Source organism: Electrona antarctica, assembly GCF_951216825.1.
Source record: "Electrona antarctica genome assembly, chromosome: 8".
NCBI lineage: Eukaryota > Metazoa > Chordata > Actinopteri > Myctophiformes > Myctophidae > Electrona > Electrona antarctica.
Genome location: NC_136789.1, coordinates 20251891 through 20270922, shown reverse-complemented (window position 1 = coordinate 20270922; position 19032 = coordinate 20251891). Strand labels below are relative to the sequence as shown.

The window sequence follows — 19032 nt, the reverse complement described above, 5'->3', positions numbered from 1 at the left end:
CCTGGCCGGGGATCAAACCCCATACCCCCAATCTCAGGGCGGACACACTAACCACAAGTCCATGCACTGAGCTTTCATAATCCTCACATCAAAAAGCAGGACGTAGTACAGACGAATGCATTAGGAGCTTTCTAAATGTCGATGAAAACGCACCCACTGTATGCTTACTGTGTGTGTGTGTGTGTGTGGTGTGTGTGTGTGTGTGTGTGTGTGTGTGTGTGTGTGCGTGCGTGCGTGCGTGCGTGCGTGCGTGCGTGCGTGCGTGCGTGCGTGCGTGCGTGCGTGCGTGCGTGCGTGCGTGCGTGCGTGCGTGCGTGCGTGCGTGCGTGCGTGCGTGCGTGCGTGCGTCCATACATGTAAGTGCCTTGACTTCTAAAACTAGCAGCTGAAGGTTTCTAAAAGGCAAAGAGAAACGTTGAAAGCTCTAAGACTAAAAGCGCTCCATTAGCAACCACTGGTCCTGATGGTAGTGGAGGGCACCGGGGAGCTTCTCCAGTTACCTTCCCCCGAACTGGAGGATCAATATCTGGGATAAGTTTTCACTCCCATGGGTCCCTAATGGCAGACGAGGCCGGAGCCACGGGTAATACTATACGCCCTGCCTGCACAGCAGCAAGGAGTGGAGGAGAGGGAGGGCTGATGTGATGATGAGAGGAGAGGACGGTGTGTGGAGAGGCAGAGATATAAGCATCCGAGCACTGAGTTGAATGCACATCTGAGAGGCCGGGAGACAGCGGGGTGGACCAGAGAAGAAGGATATTAGAAGGAAAAGATGTGAACAAGAAGAAGAGGGAAATAAAACGGCAGACCAGTGAGTGTAGTATAGATGGATTGAAGTTAGAAACGAGTTGGTCAAGAAGTCAGAAATGGAAAGTGCACTTTCTTCCACGGTCGAGAACACACAAGAACCGAAACCTCAGGACTGCAATGTGCAAAATGGAAGGAAAACAACAGAGGAGAGAGAGAGAGGGATAGTCAATGGAAGACAAAATAACTGATGATATATAAGGACTCCGTCGTCTTCCCTGTGGCGAGGACGTCAGAGATCAAAATGTAAGTAATACTCTGTTAATTACTCATTGATTTAGCCAAAAGACTCAACAAACCATTACTTTGAGTATCGTCTGTTGGCTTTTGAACAGAAGTTGGCTGCTCATTTTGCTGTCGTTTTTTTTTAGCAAAAACTGCCAGAAAGTGAGAAAAAACATAGCGGTATAAACGATGTGTAAAACTTTACACGGTTTATGGCTATCTATGGCAAGATGCAAGCGGGGTATTAAATAATGATGTTATATCGATTACATCCGCAATGCGCTGGCTGTATAAGTCATCCATGATGGCTGCCTGCATGCCTCTAGGCATCTGACTGTGTAACCGACACCTCCGTGAGGTCACTTTGACCTGTCAGTCAAACTGAATATATAGAACTTATGACAAATAATGATAATGCAACATAATGACTTCAACAATGGCACAGAATGAAACATTACAAATAATAAAGGATGACCCATTAAGTCCTTTGAAGACAACGGAGAAATAGATTTGAGAGCAGTAGATGTGTAGTATGGATGAGATGGATAGTAGAGACATAGAAGAATGGCCTATGATGGTAGGTGTGGGTCTAGTAGTGTGTTTGATTGATTGATTGAAGAATTTATTAACAGTTTGCAGAATTACAGTACATTTCAAGCACAAACTCAATACAAAGGCTGTTAACTGTGAGTGGACGACCCAATTAAGCATTACACTTGTTTCCAATAGGGTCCACCATGTTCAAATCATCAAAACATTTAGAGACGTACAAATAGACACTTCTATATAGACAAAGAACAGTACAGGAATTCATCATAATGGAGGTAAAAAGGGAAAAGAAACATATACAGTGAGGGGAAAAAGGGGGGGGGGGGGGGGGGGGGGGGGGCGGTGGGGGGGGATTCAGATTTTACGGGGGCCAGTTTCGAATTGCAGCCATCCGTAGGTGCCCTTTGTACTTAGACAGGTACTGGTACAAGTACTGCAGTGCAGATACTGTAGGTACATACTGTATGGGTGCCGAGGCATTAGCCCGACGGTTCCGTGTTCCAAAGTACGGTTGGTCCGTCGGCATGCATTATATCGTTGCTTTCGGGCAGAAACCTCATATATCCATGTTTTCTTTTTGTGTACTTTCGTATATTAACGCCCTAACTTAAACGCCACACGTAGTGACAGTAATATAGGGGCCCGCACACTGTCAGAAAACTTGCCAAAAAATGTTGCTCTTTATTCAACGTTTTCTGACAGTGTGCGGGACCCTTCTTTGTTTTTCAAAGATAACATTTTTAAGTATGCTTTATTGCCCTACGCACCTGTCACTAGCCTTGAGGTGTGCATTGGCCTTTTGCTAAAAAGTAATATCGGGGCAAAATATATTTACTGGTAGGGTATCAAACAACCAACCATGCAATAATGATTTTCGAGCGGTGACTTTGTGTGTCTGGGCGTTACTAGTCGGTAGCAGCATGGTTACCGTCATGTGAGAACATGTGCGTCTATACATCATCATCGTCATACATCATCGTCAAGGCACCGCTCACTTCACATGGGTATGATTTTGAATATGTATTTAATAATAATATGGTGCTCCAGGGGCCACAGGAAAGGTCCCCATGGGCCACATTTAGGTAGGTAGGTAGGTAGGTAGGTAGGTAGGTAGGTAGGTAGGTAGGTAGGTAGGTAGGTTGAAAGGTAGGTAGGTAGGTAGGTAGGTAGGTAGGTAGGTAGGTAGGTAGGTAGGTAGGTAGGTACAAACCTGAGAACAAAGCAGCATTACGAGCTCCACCACAGATGTACTCGACTTCATACACACCAGGCCTGTGGTAGAGAGACATAGAGCACAGTCACAAATCTCTCTCACTCTCGCTCGCTCGCACGCACGCGAGCACACACGCACGCACGTGCACACACGCACACACACACCTCACAAGAGTCTCACAAGAGTCTCACAATCAACATCCGTTAAGAGATGGTATCAGTAATTAGATTATCATTATTTATTATTGCAATTATTATTACTGTAATTATTACTCAATAAAGCATGCTACGGGAAAAAGACAGGAACAAACAGAAGACAACAGCAGACAGAAGGAGAATAAAGACAGAATAGAGGGAGGGGGGCGAAAGGACTAGTGACCCCGATAAGTTGTCATTATTTTCAAGTCTCACTTTCAAGAAAGAGAGAGAGATGTGTCTGTGTGTCTGTGAGAGAGAGAGAGAGAGAGAGAGAGAGAGAGAGAGAGAGAGAGAGAGAGAGAGTTTGCATGTACATATGCTTACTTACTGCATGTATATATGCTTACTGTACTGTGTTTTTCCGCTTTATTTTGTGTGTGTTGTTGTTGTATGCCGATGGAGCAACTCTAAGGGTCTGATGGTCTATACTCTATAGTGATGAAAGCGATTGCTTTTGGCCATTCTGCCAGGACAAATGGGAGGGGACGTGTTTGTCCTGTCTTTGTTGTGTGGATGTGGAACAATAAGTACCAGAAACTTTGTATAACTTTGTGTAACTTTTTAAAACTCTTTGATTAATGAAACTATAAGAGAGAGAGAGAGAGAGAGAGAGAGAGAGAGAGAGAGAGAGAGACAGAGAGAGAGAGAGAGATTTTTTAGACCAACATAGAGACAGCGGTTGAGACAGACATTAGACCAGGAAGCAGGTGGTACAAACAGGAAGTAAACATTTACCAACACTGTAACAGTGACGACAACACTGCTCATAATCTGAGCTAACATTGTTCACATTGTTTATGCTAGCTAGCTGTCTGATTGGATGTGACTGATCCATACCTGACTGACGAATGAGTGAGGCAGCCAGCTGACGCGCACACGCACACGCGCACACACACACACACACACACACACACACACACACACACACACACACACACACACACACACACACACACACACACACACACACAGTGGTGGAAAATGTACTCCAGAGTTTTTACGGTGTAGAGCAGCCCTCTATGAGAGTGTCGGTCTCACACCTGTGTGTTTGTCCAGAGCTAACCGCTGCAACACAGCCAGCAGCAGCCTAAATGATGGGCCTTGGACCGCACTGAAACCCTGGCAACATATTAGCCATACAACGTCATAGTCATAGACGACTGACGTCACTTAAATCAATGATTCACATGAAGCCATTCCCATCCCATGTGCATACCAAGATCCACTTGCTTAGATTTTTTATTTACTTTAAAAAGTAGCAATGGGTGGAAAATGGGTTGCAAAATCATAGGATACCAATTTAGAGGACAGTGGGATTTAGAAAAAACTAAACAACGTAGCAATGGCACAATTTACAAAATACTGTATTTGTAATTAGTAACGCATTAATGTATTCATCACTTTAACGTTGCAGTTGGTAAAGGTGGGGGTGATTGGAATGACTTTAATTATAATTACCTAGGAACGATGCAAGTCGGGAACGTATATAGTGGTTAAGTACAACATTTGAGTACATTTATTTAGTTACTTTCCACACTGCTTTCCACACACACACACACACACACACACACACACACACACACACACACACACACACACACGCACACGCACACGCACACGCACACGCGCACGCACACGCGCACACACACGTGCAGTGCCGTGCAGCTGGGGCGACAGTGAGGACAGGGTGAATGGTGGAGACTCCAGACGGGACCAGACGGAGACCAGACCAGACCACAGAGAAGACGTGCACCAGTTAGAAGGTAGAAGGAGCATGGTGTACAGCACCTGTACCTTCTATGAGCAGCTCCTGACCATGGGAGCCCAGTAGTGTCCTGGACAGGAACGGAGCAAAGTCCACGAAGATCTCCCTCAGCAGCGGGGCCACCTTCTCCAGCGCACGCTCCAGCTTAGTGGTGATGCTGTGGTCATATAGGAGGAGACAAGAGGAGAAGGCATGAAGGAGAAGGGGTGAGGAGGAGGAGAGTTCAGGGGGATGAGGATAGAGGAGCAGAGAAGATAAGGAGACATGGGGAGAGAGGAGAAACGATGAGGACAGAGAAGGAGAGAATAGGAGGGGAAATGATGAGGAGGAGGAGGAGGGGTGGGGAGAATTCACGGAGATGAGGGACGAGCGGAGAAGAGAGTGAAGAAGGAGAAAGGGGAGCGAGGAGAGAGGATGAGAAGGAGAGGTGAGGAGAGAGAAGAATACATGGGTGGGAGGGAGGATGAGAGATGAGGAGAGGAGTAGAGAAGGGGAGAGAGAGAGAGAGAGAGAGAAGAGAAAAGATAAGGATAGAGGAGGAGAAAGGGGACCAGGGTGGACGAGAGTGAGATAGGGGGAATGGAGGAGAGTGAAAGATGCAATAGAAACAAGAGAGAGTAATTTAAAGCACAGACACTTTGCTAGAGGCTTGGGTTGTGTAGTTACCTTTAACTCCAAGTAGGTGAGGTATAATGAGCTCCAATAGGGGATAGTCCCCTCCTTGGCTTGACCGTACATGCTTTTTTAAATCAATACAAATGTTAACTATAGTTGATTTTTACAATTTGAAGATCTGAATCTGTGGATCCAGTCCGGCTCTTCTTCTACTAATTCTAAATAGTAAAATCAACAGGAATTTCTATTAATACATAAAATGTTATTTTGTATTATCATTTTTTAATTAACAGAGTAACTATTGAAGATATATCATGAATATGTGGAGTTCAAATCATGGCAAGCTATAACTACATAACCCAAACCTCCACCGAAATGTCATTGTGCTTCAACCCATTAAAACCGGGAAATCTTGTGTCATTTTAGATTTTAGTGTTGGCTATTCAAAATAGCAGCTCACAGCGTGCCGCTTCGTGCCACGCTGCAAGCTTGTACATCTGGTATTTTTGATATATTTTTTTATAATCTTGAAAGTGAAGAAGAAGGCATTGGTAGAATTGGCCTCGGGTCTTAATGGGTTAAGTCAACAAGGCGGTACAGAAGTTAGAAGACGTCAAAGCGACGCCCCTTTCTCCTTCTGACATCACGGTGTGTTGCGGTACGGCGGCCATGTTGGAGCGGGTAATGTAAGGGTTAATGGCGTCATGTGTTGCATGTTGGAGCGGGTAATGTAAGGGTTAATGGCGTCATGTGTTGCATGTTGGAACGCTCAGGGTTCATCACAAGGCTACAAGGTCGTAGTAGACGGTTTCATTCTGCAGTTACAGTACAACAACTAACTGTTTTGTAACCGTTTGCCCTCGGATACGACATAGAGAGGGGGGGGGGGGGGGGGGGTCTTCAACGTTTACCAGGCCAAGGAGGACCCCTTAACTGAGAGCAGTGGTGGACACTGGACACTGGACACTGGACAGTGACCAAGCGCAAAGCCACCCATTGTGAGCTTTATGAACTTTCTACTTTTGGTACTTCGAGCACATTTTGATGCCAATACTTTTGCACTTTTACTATCAAGTACATTTTGAATTCCGCACTTTTACTTGAATTTCTATATTGCAGTATTGATATTTTGCGTAAGTCCTGCACCACTGACTGAGAGAGAGAGGTGAAACAGGGACCTCCAACACATGTTGCATATTAAACTTATATATCAAGAATAAAAAGAGTCTGCACAACATTTTCTGCTCCCAGAAATATGGTGTGTGAACTCTTTTTATTCTGCAATATAGAAATTCAAGTATTGAAGTATTCAAACTATTACTTTGTTTGATCCGGCACGCAGCCTATTAGGGTATATAGATGTGCGTGTTTTTTGGCTGTTTTTCAGCCTCCTCTGCCAGATTAGGATTCAATTTAATCCTGGATTTGATAGATAGCTCCATACTTGTTTGACTTGTCTTAAACTCTCATGGCGTAAAGTTAACAGAGATCAGGACGTTGTCTCGTTAGCAACAACAGAATGTTGAAACCGTCTACAGAATGACTGAATGACTGTGTGCGTGCGTGTGTGCGTGCGTGTTTGTGTGTGAGAGAGAGAGAGAGAGAGAGACTTTTATCCTACGCTCTATTGACAAATACAGAAAGCACAGAAGGGATTGCTTGCACACAGAGAGAGCTCAAAAAGCAAGCTTCCAACAGTGCGTATAAGAAACACTAGTCCCAAGCTAGCAGTGAAGTGAAGTGCATTATAATATAAGAAACACTAGGCCCAAGCTAGCAGTGAAGTGAAGTGCATTATAGAAACACTAGGCCCAGCTAGCAGTGAAGTGAAGTGCATTATAGAAACACTAGGCCCAGCTAGCAGTGAAGTGAAGTGCATTATAGAAACACTAGGCCCAGCTAGCAGTGAAGTGAAGTGCATTATAGAAACACTAGGCCCAGCTAGCAGTGAAGTGTATTATAGAAACACTAGGCCCAGCTAGCAGTGAAGTGAAGTGCATTATAGAAACACTAGGCCCAGCTAGCAGTGAAGTGAAGTGCATTATAAGCTGCAGCAGTATAAGCATGTGACATAAGATAATACTTTAAAAAGAATGCTCTTAAAAGGTACTGTATTTTCCTTTAAGGTCCTTTCCTGCAGGCTTTTCCTTTCCTGCCGGGTGTGCATGAAAGAAAGTCCGTCTTTCATTCATGGCCGGCATTCTAGGACTAGCAGCCATTCTACTGATGTTTTTAGTTACTTCAGAATCAGATGCAATGTCCCAATAGGCCTAGCGGCAATCTAACGGCAGATTCGCGTCTGGCCACTGTGAGGCTACAATAGGGCTAGGCTATACCTCTGTACTCAAGCATGGCAGTGTTACAATTAAATTAGTGAAGTGTGGCCGAAACGTTGTACCACCTGTACCAATTTTCTGTGTTTTAAAGTAAAAACACTTTGTGCAGACTTGCATTCTTACACTGTGTCCAGCAGGCCAGCACCAGTCTCCAGCATCGGCGACGGACTGGATGTGCACAACCCACTTCTTAACTAATGAGGTCAAGAGCAAGGTTATAATAGTTTTGGTTTTTTCATTATAGTTTAGTTTTAGTTAGTTTTGGCTTTTTTTTCTAATTCAGTTAGTTTTAGTTAGTTTTTAGAGCGGGTTTGCTAGTTTTTATTTAGTTTTTATTTTGGTGAAATGCTTAGTTTTAGTTTAGTTTTAGTTTAGTTATAGTTTAGTTTTAGTTTTTTAAACTAAAAAACTATAACTAAAACTATAAAAACTAAAACTATAAGTATTTTTTCTATAATTTCAGTTAGTTTTGTGAACACACAATACAGTTTCAGTTTAGTTATCGTTTTTAATTTATTTTTGTTTTTTATTTAGTTTCAGTTAACTAAAATGTTTTTTTTAATTCTAGTTTTCGTTTTTTAGTTAGTTTTAGTTAACTATTATAACCTTGGTCAAGAGCTGTGATCAGCTAAAATATGTGACCAGTGACCACTTTGTGGACTTCACCTAGTCGTAGGTGAAGGAGGATGGAACTACACATCCCGAAAGCCCAGAACAGAAGCCGCCAAGATCTGTTTGTCATTTCTGTTCGCGAAAATATACTTTAAAATATTGTTACATAATATTTTTGAAATTACATTTCTGATATATATATATAAATATATATATACACTCAGACATAATTGCTTTGATTGTTTTTTAATTCTATTAGGACAAATTTGCACGACGTAAATATGAAACGGAAGCGGGGAGGAGGCAAGTTCACATCTGCTTTATCCTCTGATAATTTTCAGAGCTTCCGTTGCTCCAGACCGTTTGACAGAAGCATTTGAAAGTTATGGGAGGCAACAGTCTGACTTGCAAGACTAGACTTCACGTAGCCTGCTCCAGCCTGTGTGCTTTCTGGTCTAGAGGCATGGGTACCGAGGCTAGACTTCACTTAAAGCACACTGAGGACTTGCAATACGTGGCCTAGAGCACTAGGTTGAACTTGTTGACAGACGGCAGTGATTCACGGTCGGACAACTGGCGCAAAACAACAATTGATATTTAATATCAATGTCAGCACCGTGCTGTTGAAGACCAGCACTAATATGGACTAAAGATGACAAAGTCATCTGCATAAGGTGATTAATTAGCACGTTTCAAACCATACACCCTGCACCACATGCATTTAAGATCATAGATAAATCATCCATATAGACGTTAAAAAGAAAAGGAGATACAATCCCACCCTGGTGGACACCATTGTTCACACCAAAGGGATCAAAGGTTGACCTCCCCCTCTTCACTCTCATCGTGTAGTAGGTGTGCAAGAAGTGCATAAAGAAGTGTGAGTTGGAGTAGGAGGACAGAAGAGTAGGCGATGAGTATTGGAAACTGGCCAAGAGGTTATGAAGTAAGCTGCAAAATGGTGGCCAGGTGTGATAGGGTCAATTCCAGTTACCAGTGTTTGGTCGTAGGGTGTGCGTGGGGGGGGGGGGGGGGGGGGGGAGGGTCGTGTGTGTTGTGTGGGGTGGGGTTGGGGCGAGGGTATCCTTGCCTAAAACACTGTCCTGCATCTCGGGGGGATGCCTGGAAGCCTGCCAGCGAGCTAAAAGACTTGAGCTCTGGTGGCGTCTGACCGCTGCGCAGTACACCCTGATCCACCTCACAACAGGCACTGCAATGCAAACCAACACACACACACAAACACATATACACAGATTAAATAATGCTTGTGCGCGCACGCTTCACACGTGCACACACATTTGGCACGCACACACATGCGCGCCACAATCACAACACTGCGCAAGACGTCTAAGGGTTTAAGATCGTGTAGTTATGGATTCAAAATGGCTTGATGTTCAACGTAATAATGGAAAAAACATAATAGTTATTGTTAACTTTTTTGATGGTTCGAGCTAACATTTTTATTACAAGACAACTTATACTTTATTGGCATCTGTGATAGCTGCAGAATATGGGAACATATAGGAATGGGGGACATACTAACTAGCTTAACTGGATTAATTGAGAATGGTACTTGGAAATGGTGTGGAGGGCAGGGAACAAGCCTGATACAGTATCGGACAAGAAATCCAATTAAATCAATTAGGGTAAAAGGAATGTTACTGATGCAGGGTACTAAGTTGTATACCATGATTTGATGTATCTTTGTGGCTGCGTACGTGTGTGCATCTGATGCAGGTGTGTGTGTGTGTGTGTGTGTGTGTGTGTGTGTGTGTAGGGGGGGGGGTCAAGCCAGCAGATACGTGTATGTGCTGGCTTACCCAGGCTCTTGGGTAATGATGTCAAAGACGTTGGCTGCCATGTTATCTGTGTCCAAAGTGGCCACTGAAAATACCCCAAACAGTATACATACTGCTGCTTTAAGCCCTGTTTTAAAAAAAAGAAAAATAAAGCTTGTCTACAAGCTCAGAATGTATCAAATTGGGAACTTTGGGTCCGACATTTTTGCTTTTTTTCTAACTACGCGTCTTTTTGGAAAATTTTGCATACATCTTTTAATCTTTTCCTGATGCCGTGCATCATAATTCACAGTGAAAACGGTTGTATGGAAAACACGGCCGCTGACTGAGTGACAGCGAGGAGGACACATGACGTCGAGACAAATAGAGAGGGGGTGACCTCTGACCTCATGTTCTCCATGCTGTCCTCTGGCATGGGTGCCACTGTTTGAACCGCTGGGAGGTTCTTGCTGGTGGCGCCGTTGACAAAGGACGAGGAAGAGGATGAGGAGGAGGATGCCGAGTCTGTGGCACCTGGGTGAGAAACAGAGAGAGAGAGAGAGAGAGAGAGAGAGAGAGAGAGAGAGAGAGGGAAACAGAGGCACAGTGCCGGTAAATCCAAAATGTCCTCTGCCCCATATTTCACACACCAGTGGTTCTCAATGTGGGTCCCGGGGGTTTGAGCATCAAAGTTAGCTTAAACCACTCTATATTAAAGTTCACAATGGTGAGCCAGTAAATTTCCTGATTTTGAATATTTCCGGAAATTTTCAAATCATTTAGATTTTCATCTCTCACCGACATAACTGTCGCTATAGAGGCCACTATGGGCCATGGAGTTATTTTTTGCATTGGAATCCCCATAGGCGTGTTCAAAAATAAACAAATCACCCCGGAGATCATATGCATCAACTGACGGTGAGAATTAACTTATTTATCCAAAGAGTAAGATTATATATTTCGTTTTTGTCCAAACACAGACGTTCAAATATAACTCAATATATACAGTATATCAATTTGGGGGTGCCTGACAAACATGAAAAAGTTTGATTACCACTGTCATATACACACTATGTCCACACAAAGCCCTTACCTTCCGTCGCAGTCTCTCAACGGGATTTAAAGAACAACACACATACCAAAAGAACAACACATCTTTATTCTTTTTTTTTTTACTCTATAATTTTTATCCCACGATTTTGCAACCCATTTTTTTACCCAGTGTCAATTATGTCATGTAATCCTGGGCGCTACACTTCCTCTGCCAACCTGGGGGGGGGGGGGCAGCGGACTGACCTCATACTTCCTTCTATGCATGAGGAGTCCAAGCTGCTTCTTTTCACCTGACAGGGGGGAATTTCCCCGGCCGGACATAGCGCGTGGAAGGAATACGTTATTCCGACCAGTTCTTTTCCCCTCCATCAGGCGCCCCGGCTGACCAGGGGGAGGTAGTTTAGAGACCAGGATTACTGCATGTTTTTTGTGAGGGTACTGGTCCCGCCAGTTCTGAGCGGCTTTATCAGGCCCATTAATGCTTGCATTCCATCCAGGATTGATATCTGGGCCATATGTGCAAAGTCGTGTTCGGTCTGACATCAGTGCATGTTGAAAATGTCCAAATGAAACAGAATAGTGGTTGTACCTGTGTGTGTGTGTGTGTGCGTGCGTGCGTGCGTGCGTGCGTGCGTGCGTGCGTGCGTGCGTGCGTGCGTGCGTGCGTGCGTGCGTGCGTGCTGTCTCACCCGTAGTGTTAATCATACTCTTGGGCGTAGCCGAGGCAGCGGCAAAGATGTTTGGCGTGCTGCCGGGATTGGACGCTCCGCTGGTGGTGGGCGTGCCACTGCCAACTGTGTTGACTGACAGGCTACCGGGCGGCGGCTTCTTGACTGGCACCACTACACTCCTATCAAAACACAGAAAACACAGCTGTCGTTAACCTCAGCTAAAAACATTCAACGTCTTTCGAGATATTAAATAACTTTAATATCTCAATATATCTTTAATATCTTTAATTTTCAATCATCATTAAAAAAATAATAGAAAAAGAAATAAACACTAAAAAGAGTTCCACCATGTTCAGTTTAGAACATACAAACAAGTGCGCCAACGGTACCACAGTCTAGAGGAGAACCTGACAGAACTACGTATAGGGTTAGTAATGACATCAATGATGTAATTTACTGACTCAGATTCCCTACACATAAATCTATACATAAGATTGCGTAGCACAGCAGAGCAGGCTTGCACTGGAGCTTCTTGGAGCTCTCAGTAGCAACCTCATACAGTCATTATAAGCCAATGTCAATCGTCTGATACTGGCTTGTTTGTAGCGACACCATAGGTCGGCAGTATAATACAGAGGTGTACAAAAATATTTAAAGAGTGAAATCTTCACCGGTACTGAGCACATGCTACATTTTCGACACAGCATGTTTCCTTGACTATATCCTTCCGACTATATATATGTCCTTGTCATCATAGAATTAATTTGAGATGATATGGCCCAAATATTTAATCTCACTGCAGGCATGACATTAAGGACAGAGCCAGAGAGATAGAAGTCAGAAAATGTTAATTGTCTGTCTTCCCTGCTTCGGACAATCATCATCTTACTCTTTTTTGCATTATATTTAATATCAATGTCAGCACCGTGCTGTTGAAGACCAGCACTAATATGGACTAAAGATGACAAAGTAATCTGCATAAGGTGATTAATTAGCAAGTTTCAAACCATACACCCTGCACCACATGCATTTAAGATCATAGATAAATCATCCATATAGACGTTAAGATAACATCCCACCCTGGTGGACACCATTGTTCACACCAAAGGGAGCAAAGGTTGACCTCCCCCTCTTCACTCTCATCGTGTAGTAGGTGTGCAAGAAGTGCATAAAGAAGTGTGTTTTGTCACCCCTGTTTTTTTTCATGCAAATAATACAGACTCTGTGGTGCGAGGGGCTTCGGGTGCAGAACCGGCCCTGAGCAATTTGGTGCCCTAGGCAGGATTTCTCGTGATGCCCCCTTGAAAAATGACCATGGCCCCCTTGTGTTCTAAAGCACATTTTTTTTGCTTGGTGGATGCCCCCCCTCCCCTCATGATGCCCTAGGCAACTGCCTGTTCTGCCTGATGGGAGGGCCGGCCCTGTTCGGGTGTGCTCAGTGAGTGGAATGCTAAATAAAAGAGTCCATGAACACAGACAGATTGGTGGAATGGATGCAGGTTGACTGCCTAGTGCCTTCTCATGTGTGGTCTGTCTGGTTGCAGACAGACAGCTCTAAAAAAGTAGATGGGCTACCAGGGAGGTGGATGTGACTAACACTGTGTGTGATGCCACTGATGCGACCGTCGCTATAGCTCCAGCTCTTAAAGTCTGCCGGCGACCAAGGATGGTATGAGAATGAGTCACTCTGTACTATATATGTTTTATTCAGCACTCAGTGAAGAAAGAAAGTCTGGATGTGGAATAGTTTGGGCGCTGGTATGAGAAACGAATGAGAAGTGGGAGAATCGTGTTTTATTGTGGTCACGTCAAGACCAACACTGTCCCCGGGAGGCTGGCACCACAGGGAGGCTGTCTGGTAAACACTTTATGGGCACTATGGTAAATGGGGAGGAAAGGAAGTTAATGGCGTCTGATATGTATGTTTTTTTTTCTTCTTTTTCTTTTTTCCGTTGCTGTCGGCAAAAAACGTCTTGTCTCCATATTGTGTTTTTTTCGTAGATTAACGCTACGCTGCTTGGTGGTCATACTACAGCGTCGCACAAAAACATCAAAAGTAGCAGATCCACAAGCTTGAAAGCTCGTTTTGAGCTTGTCGTTCTGCTACTTTTGATATTGTGCAAAAATATGATTTTGCACAGTCTTGAGTGTACAATCGACCCCCCGAGTATTGCAAACGACAGAGGTGTGTCTGTGCTGCAGGACAAAAGGAGTATGTTACTCCCCCTCCGTTCCCTAGTTATTGTCAGTTGAATATAGCCTGTTCTCGCCAAAAAGAAAACAATCGGGAGATGAACCCGCGGCACACTGCCAGACTGGATTACCAGCCAAGGTACCTGGACCGCTGAGCCACAGCCCAGGCCGTCCAAATTTATGAAACATAATGAGTGTGTTGACCACCATAAAGAGCATTGAATCCATTATCTAAAGGCTTCTCTTCCTATTCAAATGTTTTTGACGCATTTTTCTTGTATAGATATTTTTTTTTAATTAAAATCTTTACAGCATGGCTCTTAAAAGGCTGCCAGTATCCACCTATAAAGGGCCTGTGTGCCAAGTTTCTTGTGAATGCTGCCAGTAGCCAAACTAAACTTCCATGCAATTTCTTCACATAATTGCGAAAAATTGCAATAATGCAAAACAAAAACTACAGTATACAGTATATGTTTTGGGAGATAATTGACTGTCATCACAGACTGGCCACGTGGAGTCCTAGATACAGATTGAAGCCAGGCCATGCCCATATATGGATACTGAGATCCATACATGATTAGATGTTTTGTCCGGACAGATACTCTCTCAGCTCTGTGGTATCTGATCATGCACCACTTCAAAATATTTTTTTATAAGTTAAATTAAGAATGGGTATTAGCTGCATTAGTGGTAATTCGAAACTGGCCCCCGTAAAATCTGAATCCCCCCCTCCGCACCCCCCCCCCCTTTTCCCCTCACTGTATATGTTTCTTTTCCCTTTTTACCTCCATTATGATGAATTCCTGTTCTGTTCTTTGTCTATATAGAAGTGTCTATTTGTACGTCTCTAAATGTTTTGATGAATTGAACATGGTGGACCCTGTTGTAAACAAGTGTAATGCTTAATTGGGTCGTCCACTCACAGTTAACAGCCTTTGTATTGAGTTTGTGCTTGAAATGTACTGTAATTCTGCAAACTGTTAATACAATTTTCAATCAATCAATCAATATGATTATATGAACATGAATCTCTCATGACTACTGGACTGACATCATAGCCCACAGACCCCCATTTGAAAAAATACGCCAGGGAGAATAAGAGAAGACTTTTACAAGGACAGTATAGCAGTGATTCTGAACCATTTTTATTTCAAGGACCCCCAGTTTGATGTGCATTAGGCCACGGACCACCCAATGGGTCCACTCCATTTGGTTCCATTTGTAGGCTATACTATATGAGTTACAGACACAAGGGTCTACAGGTATTTGGTTCCTAACTATCATTTGACCCCCTGGAACACCCTCAAGGACCCCTGGGGGTCCCCGGACTCCACTTTGAGAACCGCTGTGGTAAACCAGATGATATCATGTCTTTGAGGCACCATATGCTGACACTATGGGCCCTATTAAGCAAGACGAAAAACCCATGCGGTAATACAGATTTCGCCCTCGCTCTGCGCCTTTTCGTATTATGGAAGCCGTGGTGAGCGCTCACTCATATGGAATACCACGTTCCTGCATAATTTAGCATTGGGGGAGTGTCCATATGTTAATTATTTTCGCTTTGCGCTATTTGCTATTAAGCCCCTTGACCTAAAAACACTCAGCGCATACCGATTCCGCCTGGGTCTGACCACGTCTTAAAAGCAAAAAGCACTGTTTGATTTTACACTTGAGCGGCTCTGGAGTGCTGCTGGAGTGTTGCCATGTCTGTTTGCTGTTTATTATAAGCGGCTTCTTTTTCTGCAAAGTTGCTTGTAAATATTGGTAGTTGTGGTTGCTTTTCTTGTGTCTAAAGTGCTTATTTGGGCTTTTCTCCTAATGTTGTTTACACCAGTGATCCTCACACAGCGACATTCCCATGTCAAGGACCCCCAGATGAATGCATTTGCCCAACTAAGCCAGTGACCCCCATGACAGATTTGTGTTTTTAAATGTTTCAATAACATTTTTCAAAAATATTCTTATTGTCACTTTTTTCAAAGATTACTTTTGAAAATAGCAGATCTACCAGCTCACAATGCATCACATTCATTCATTAAAACAATGAACTCTGACTGCAGGGGGATATATATTTATAATGATCATTATAACAATGTGCAAGAAAATATGTAAAAAGAAGGAAGAACTTTATATTTGTGGACAATCAAAATATGCTGGAAATGTTAATGTGGTGTCATTAAAAGGAATCTTGATATGGCAGACTCACTATCTAGAAAATAAAAACATGGCACTTCATTTAAAATAGGTTGTAGACCCCTGTTATAATTATGCGATTCTTTTGGGAGTATGTTTATAGACCTATTTACTTGTTTCTATGAGACATGGCAACAGCGAGCTTTCTGGCTTTCTCGTTGAGATTATAAAGGGTCATATATCGCTCATTTCTAAACCTTTTTAAAAAATTAAAACATCTCCATAATCACTGGGAAGTTTGCTTTCATACGCTGTATCACACCCGACTCAATTCTTCTTCAATAAAATGCTACGAGCGAAGACCGTAACATTGGGGCCGCAGCAATACGCATGGCGCACGTATGGCATTTCAACTCATTCCTTCGTCGTGACTCGAATGAAATAAAATAAAATAAACGTTATTTTACTGGTGTTTTTCAATAGAAACAAATAAAGAGCGTGTGTGCAACAGTCAGTGCATATACGTGCATGCACTATAGGCTATATTTCCTCCTTGTCGGGATGGTGAGCTGAGCTCTTCACAGCCCGTTTGTCTTTCATATTATTCTTATAATATTTGATATTATAAACACTCATGGTTATCTCATTTCTCAGCCGTTAAAATCCCCACATTCCTTAGGAATCTTGCTTTCATTCGCTGTATGGTATATGGTTCTATTTTTATCGAATTAAACAATATCAAACGAACTTGTATGTTCGGGGGTTAGACGATTCTGGGAACATTACGCATGGATTGCCAATTTGCCAGCCAATGCTGCGTATCTACTCGCAGTTCCATTCCGATCTGAAAGGTATAGGTAGGTGCCATTTCAAAGGCTTAGTTATTCATTTATGAATCAAATGAACTAGAATAAAGATTTTTATAGCTGTTTTTCATGCTTAGAACAGAAACAAATGAAGTGATGATGTGCGTATATCTCCCTCCCTTAGCATATGGCTGCGCCGCTGTAATGACTTTCCAATGAACACTGCAAGTTACTTAACAAAATAGAGACATAGGCCTACAAGCTATGCACATCATGGCTGTGACAGCTTGTGGATCTGTTCTTTTGAGGCATAAAGGTGACAGCATGCAGTGCAATAGGAATAATTAACCCAAATGTGACAAAGTCATGTCATGTCTATGGTGCCAGTCTGCAGAAATGTAATACCACTTGCCGGAAAGGGCGCATTCCATGAGGACATCAGCTGGTGTCGTAAAGAGAATAGTACGGACATGTTCATTGGGTAAGCCTCAAAACTCCCTGAAACACTCCCATGACTAATTCAAGGCCGTTTTGCTCACACCACGGGGTGTCGAAAGCGCTTCTTACCTGGCCCATAATTGTAATATGACATTGCACACGCCCCCACGTCTTAAAAACTGTAAAATGATATGTAATTAGATTCCACTTGCTTAATAGGGCCCTATATGTGACTATGTCTGTCTGTACTGAGTGAACTCTCTCTTTCCCCATAGGTGGAATGTAAAAGCAGGGACGACGTGTGTACCTGTCGAAGGAGTGGAACTGCATGGGCAGCATGGGGTGTGTCTTGAGGGCGGGGTCTGGGTGATACGGTGTTGGCCCCACCTCCTGCCCCGCCTCCCCGCCGTCAAGGGGAGCCGCCACCAAACTCTTCAGGATCTCCTGTGAGGGCCGAGAGAGAACGCAGAATGAGAAGAGATTACGATACTGTAAAAAACTAAACACACAATGATAAGAAATTATCTATTTTGTGCCAGGGACCTCAAGAAGCAAAGTGCGTTAAAATTCAAATATCTTTTAATATATATATTTTTTAAATAATTTTTATCCCACGATTTTGCAACCCATTTTTTCACCCAGTGTCAATTATCTAATGTAATCCTGGGCGCTACACTTCCTCTGGCTGGCCAGGGGGAGGCAGTTTTAGAGACCAGGATTACTGCATGTTTTTTGTGAGGGTACCTGACATGGGGAGAACATGCAAAGTCCACACAGAAAGGCCCTTTTAATCTTTTAATATATTCAAACATTTTCTAGACTAGAACTCCTCCAAGGACCCCTGGGGGTCCCTGGACCCCACTTTGAAAACCACTGTGGTAAAAAACATTGAATGATAAGCATTTATCAAAATGTTCACTGTTCAAAACAAATCATTATATCAAGTGTCTGTCGGCGACTATTATCTGTACTAGTTGAAACGGATGACACACACACACACACACACACACACACACACACACACACACACACACACACACACACACACACACACACACACACACACACACACACACACACACACACACACACACACACACACACACACACACACTCTTGAAGACGTGGCCCACCTTCACATTGATGCCCTTGCTGGTCTGGCTGATGCTGGAGATGGAGGAGGGCGGGGCTTGGGCGGAGTTGGGGTTGTGGGGGGAGTCCAGCAGGCTCTCCTGAGACCTCCGGACCTCTGACGATAGGCTGCACAGCAGGTCGGCCCCGCTCCCCCCTCCTACCATGTCCCTGTCCCGGTCTGTCTCCCGTCCCACCAGGCCCAGGCCCAGACCCCCCAGGCCCATGTCGGAGCCGTTCAGGGAGCCCGCCCCCACGTGGCCCCCCTCGTCCCCGATGCCCGAGTCCGTATGGGGGAGGCCGGCGCGGGGCGAGTCGTCCACGGGGGTCGGCGTCTGCTTGTCGCGGTCCGAGAAGGACGAGGACGGGTGCTCTGGACGGAGAGGAGGAGGATGGGTCAGTGACACGATGAAGACCACCGCACGAGGAGGAAGATCAGTTTGTAATGCACCACTTAAACCCAGTGGTGTAAAGTAACTAAGTACATTTACTTAAGTACTGTACTTG

The 19032-nt window shown here is 43.9% G+C and overlaps 1 protein-coding gene across 1 annotated transcript in view; it reads right to left on the bottom strand.

The window, feature by feature from the left end:
• Positions 1 to 19032, bottom strand: part of LOC306928655 (neurobeachin-like) — a gene marked incomplete at its 5' end in the record, with an annotated part of 211871 nt that overhangs the window by 25064 nt on the left and 167775 nt on the right. The window contains 7 exons of the mRNA XM_079508925.1: positions 2792 to 2853; positions 4780 to 4913; positions 9410 to 9529; positions 10505 to 10631; positions 11840 to 12000; positions 17702 to 17838; positions 18528 to 18898. Coding sequence (XP_079365051.1) covers positions 2792 to 2853; positions 4780 to 4913; positions 9410 to 9529; positions 10505 to 10631; positions 11840 to 12000; positions 17702 to 17838; positions 18528 to 18898 — 1112 coding nt within the window. The remainder of the gene's footprint in view (positions 1 to 2791; positions 2854 to 4779; positions 4914 to 9409; positions 9530 to 10504; positions 10632 to 11839; positions 12001 to 17701; positions 17839 to 18527; positions 18899 to 19032) is intronic.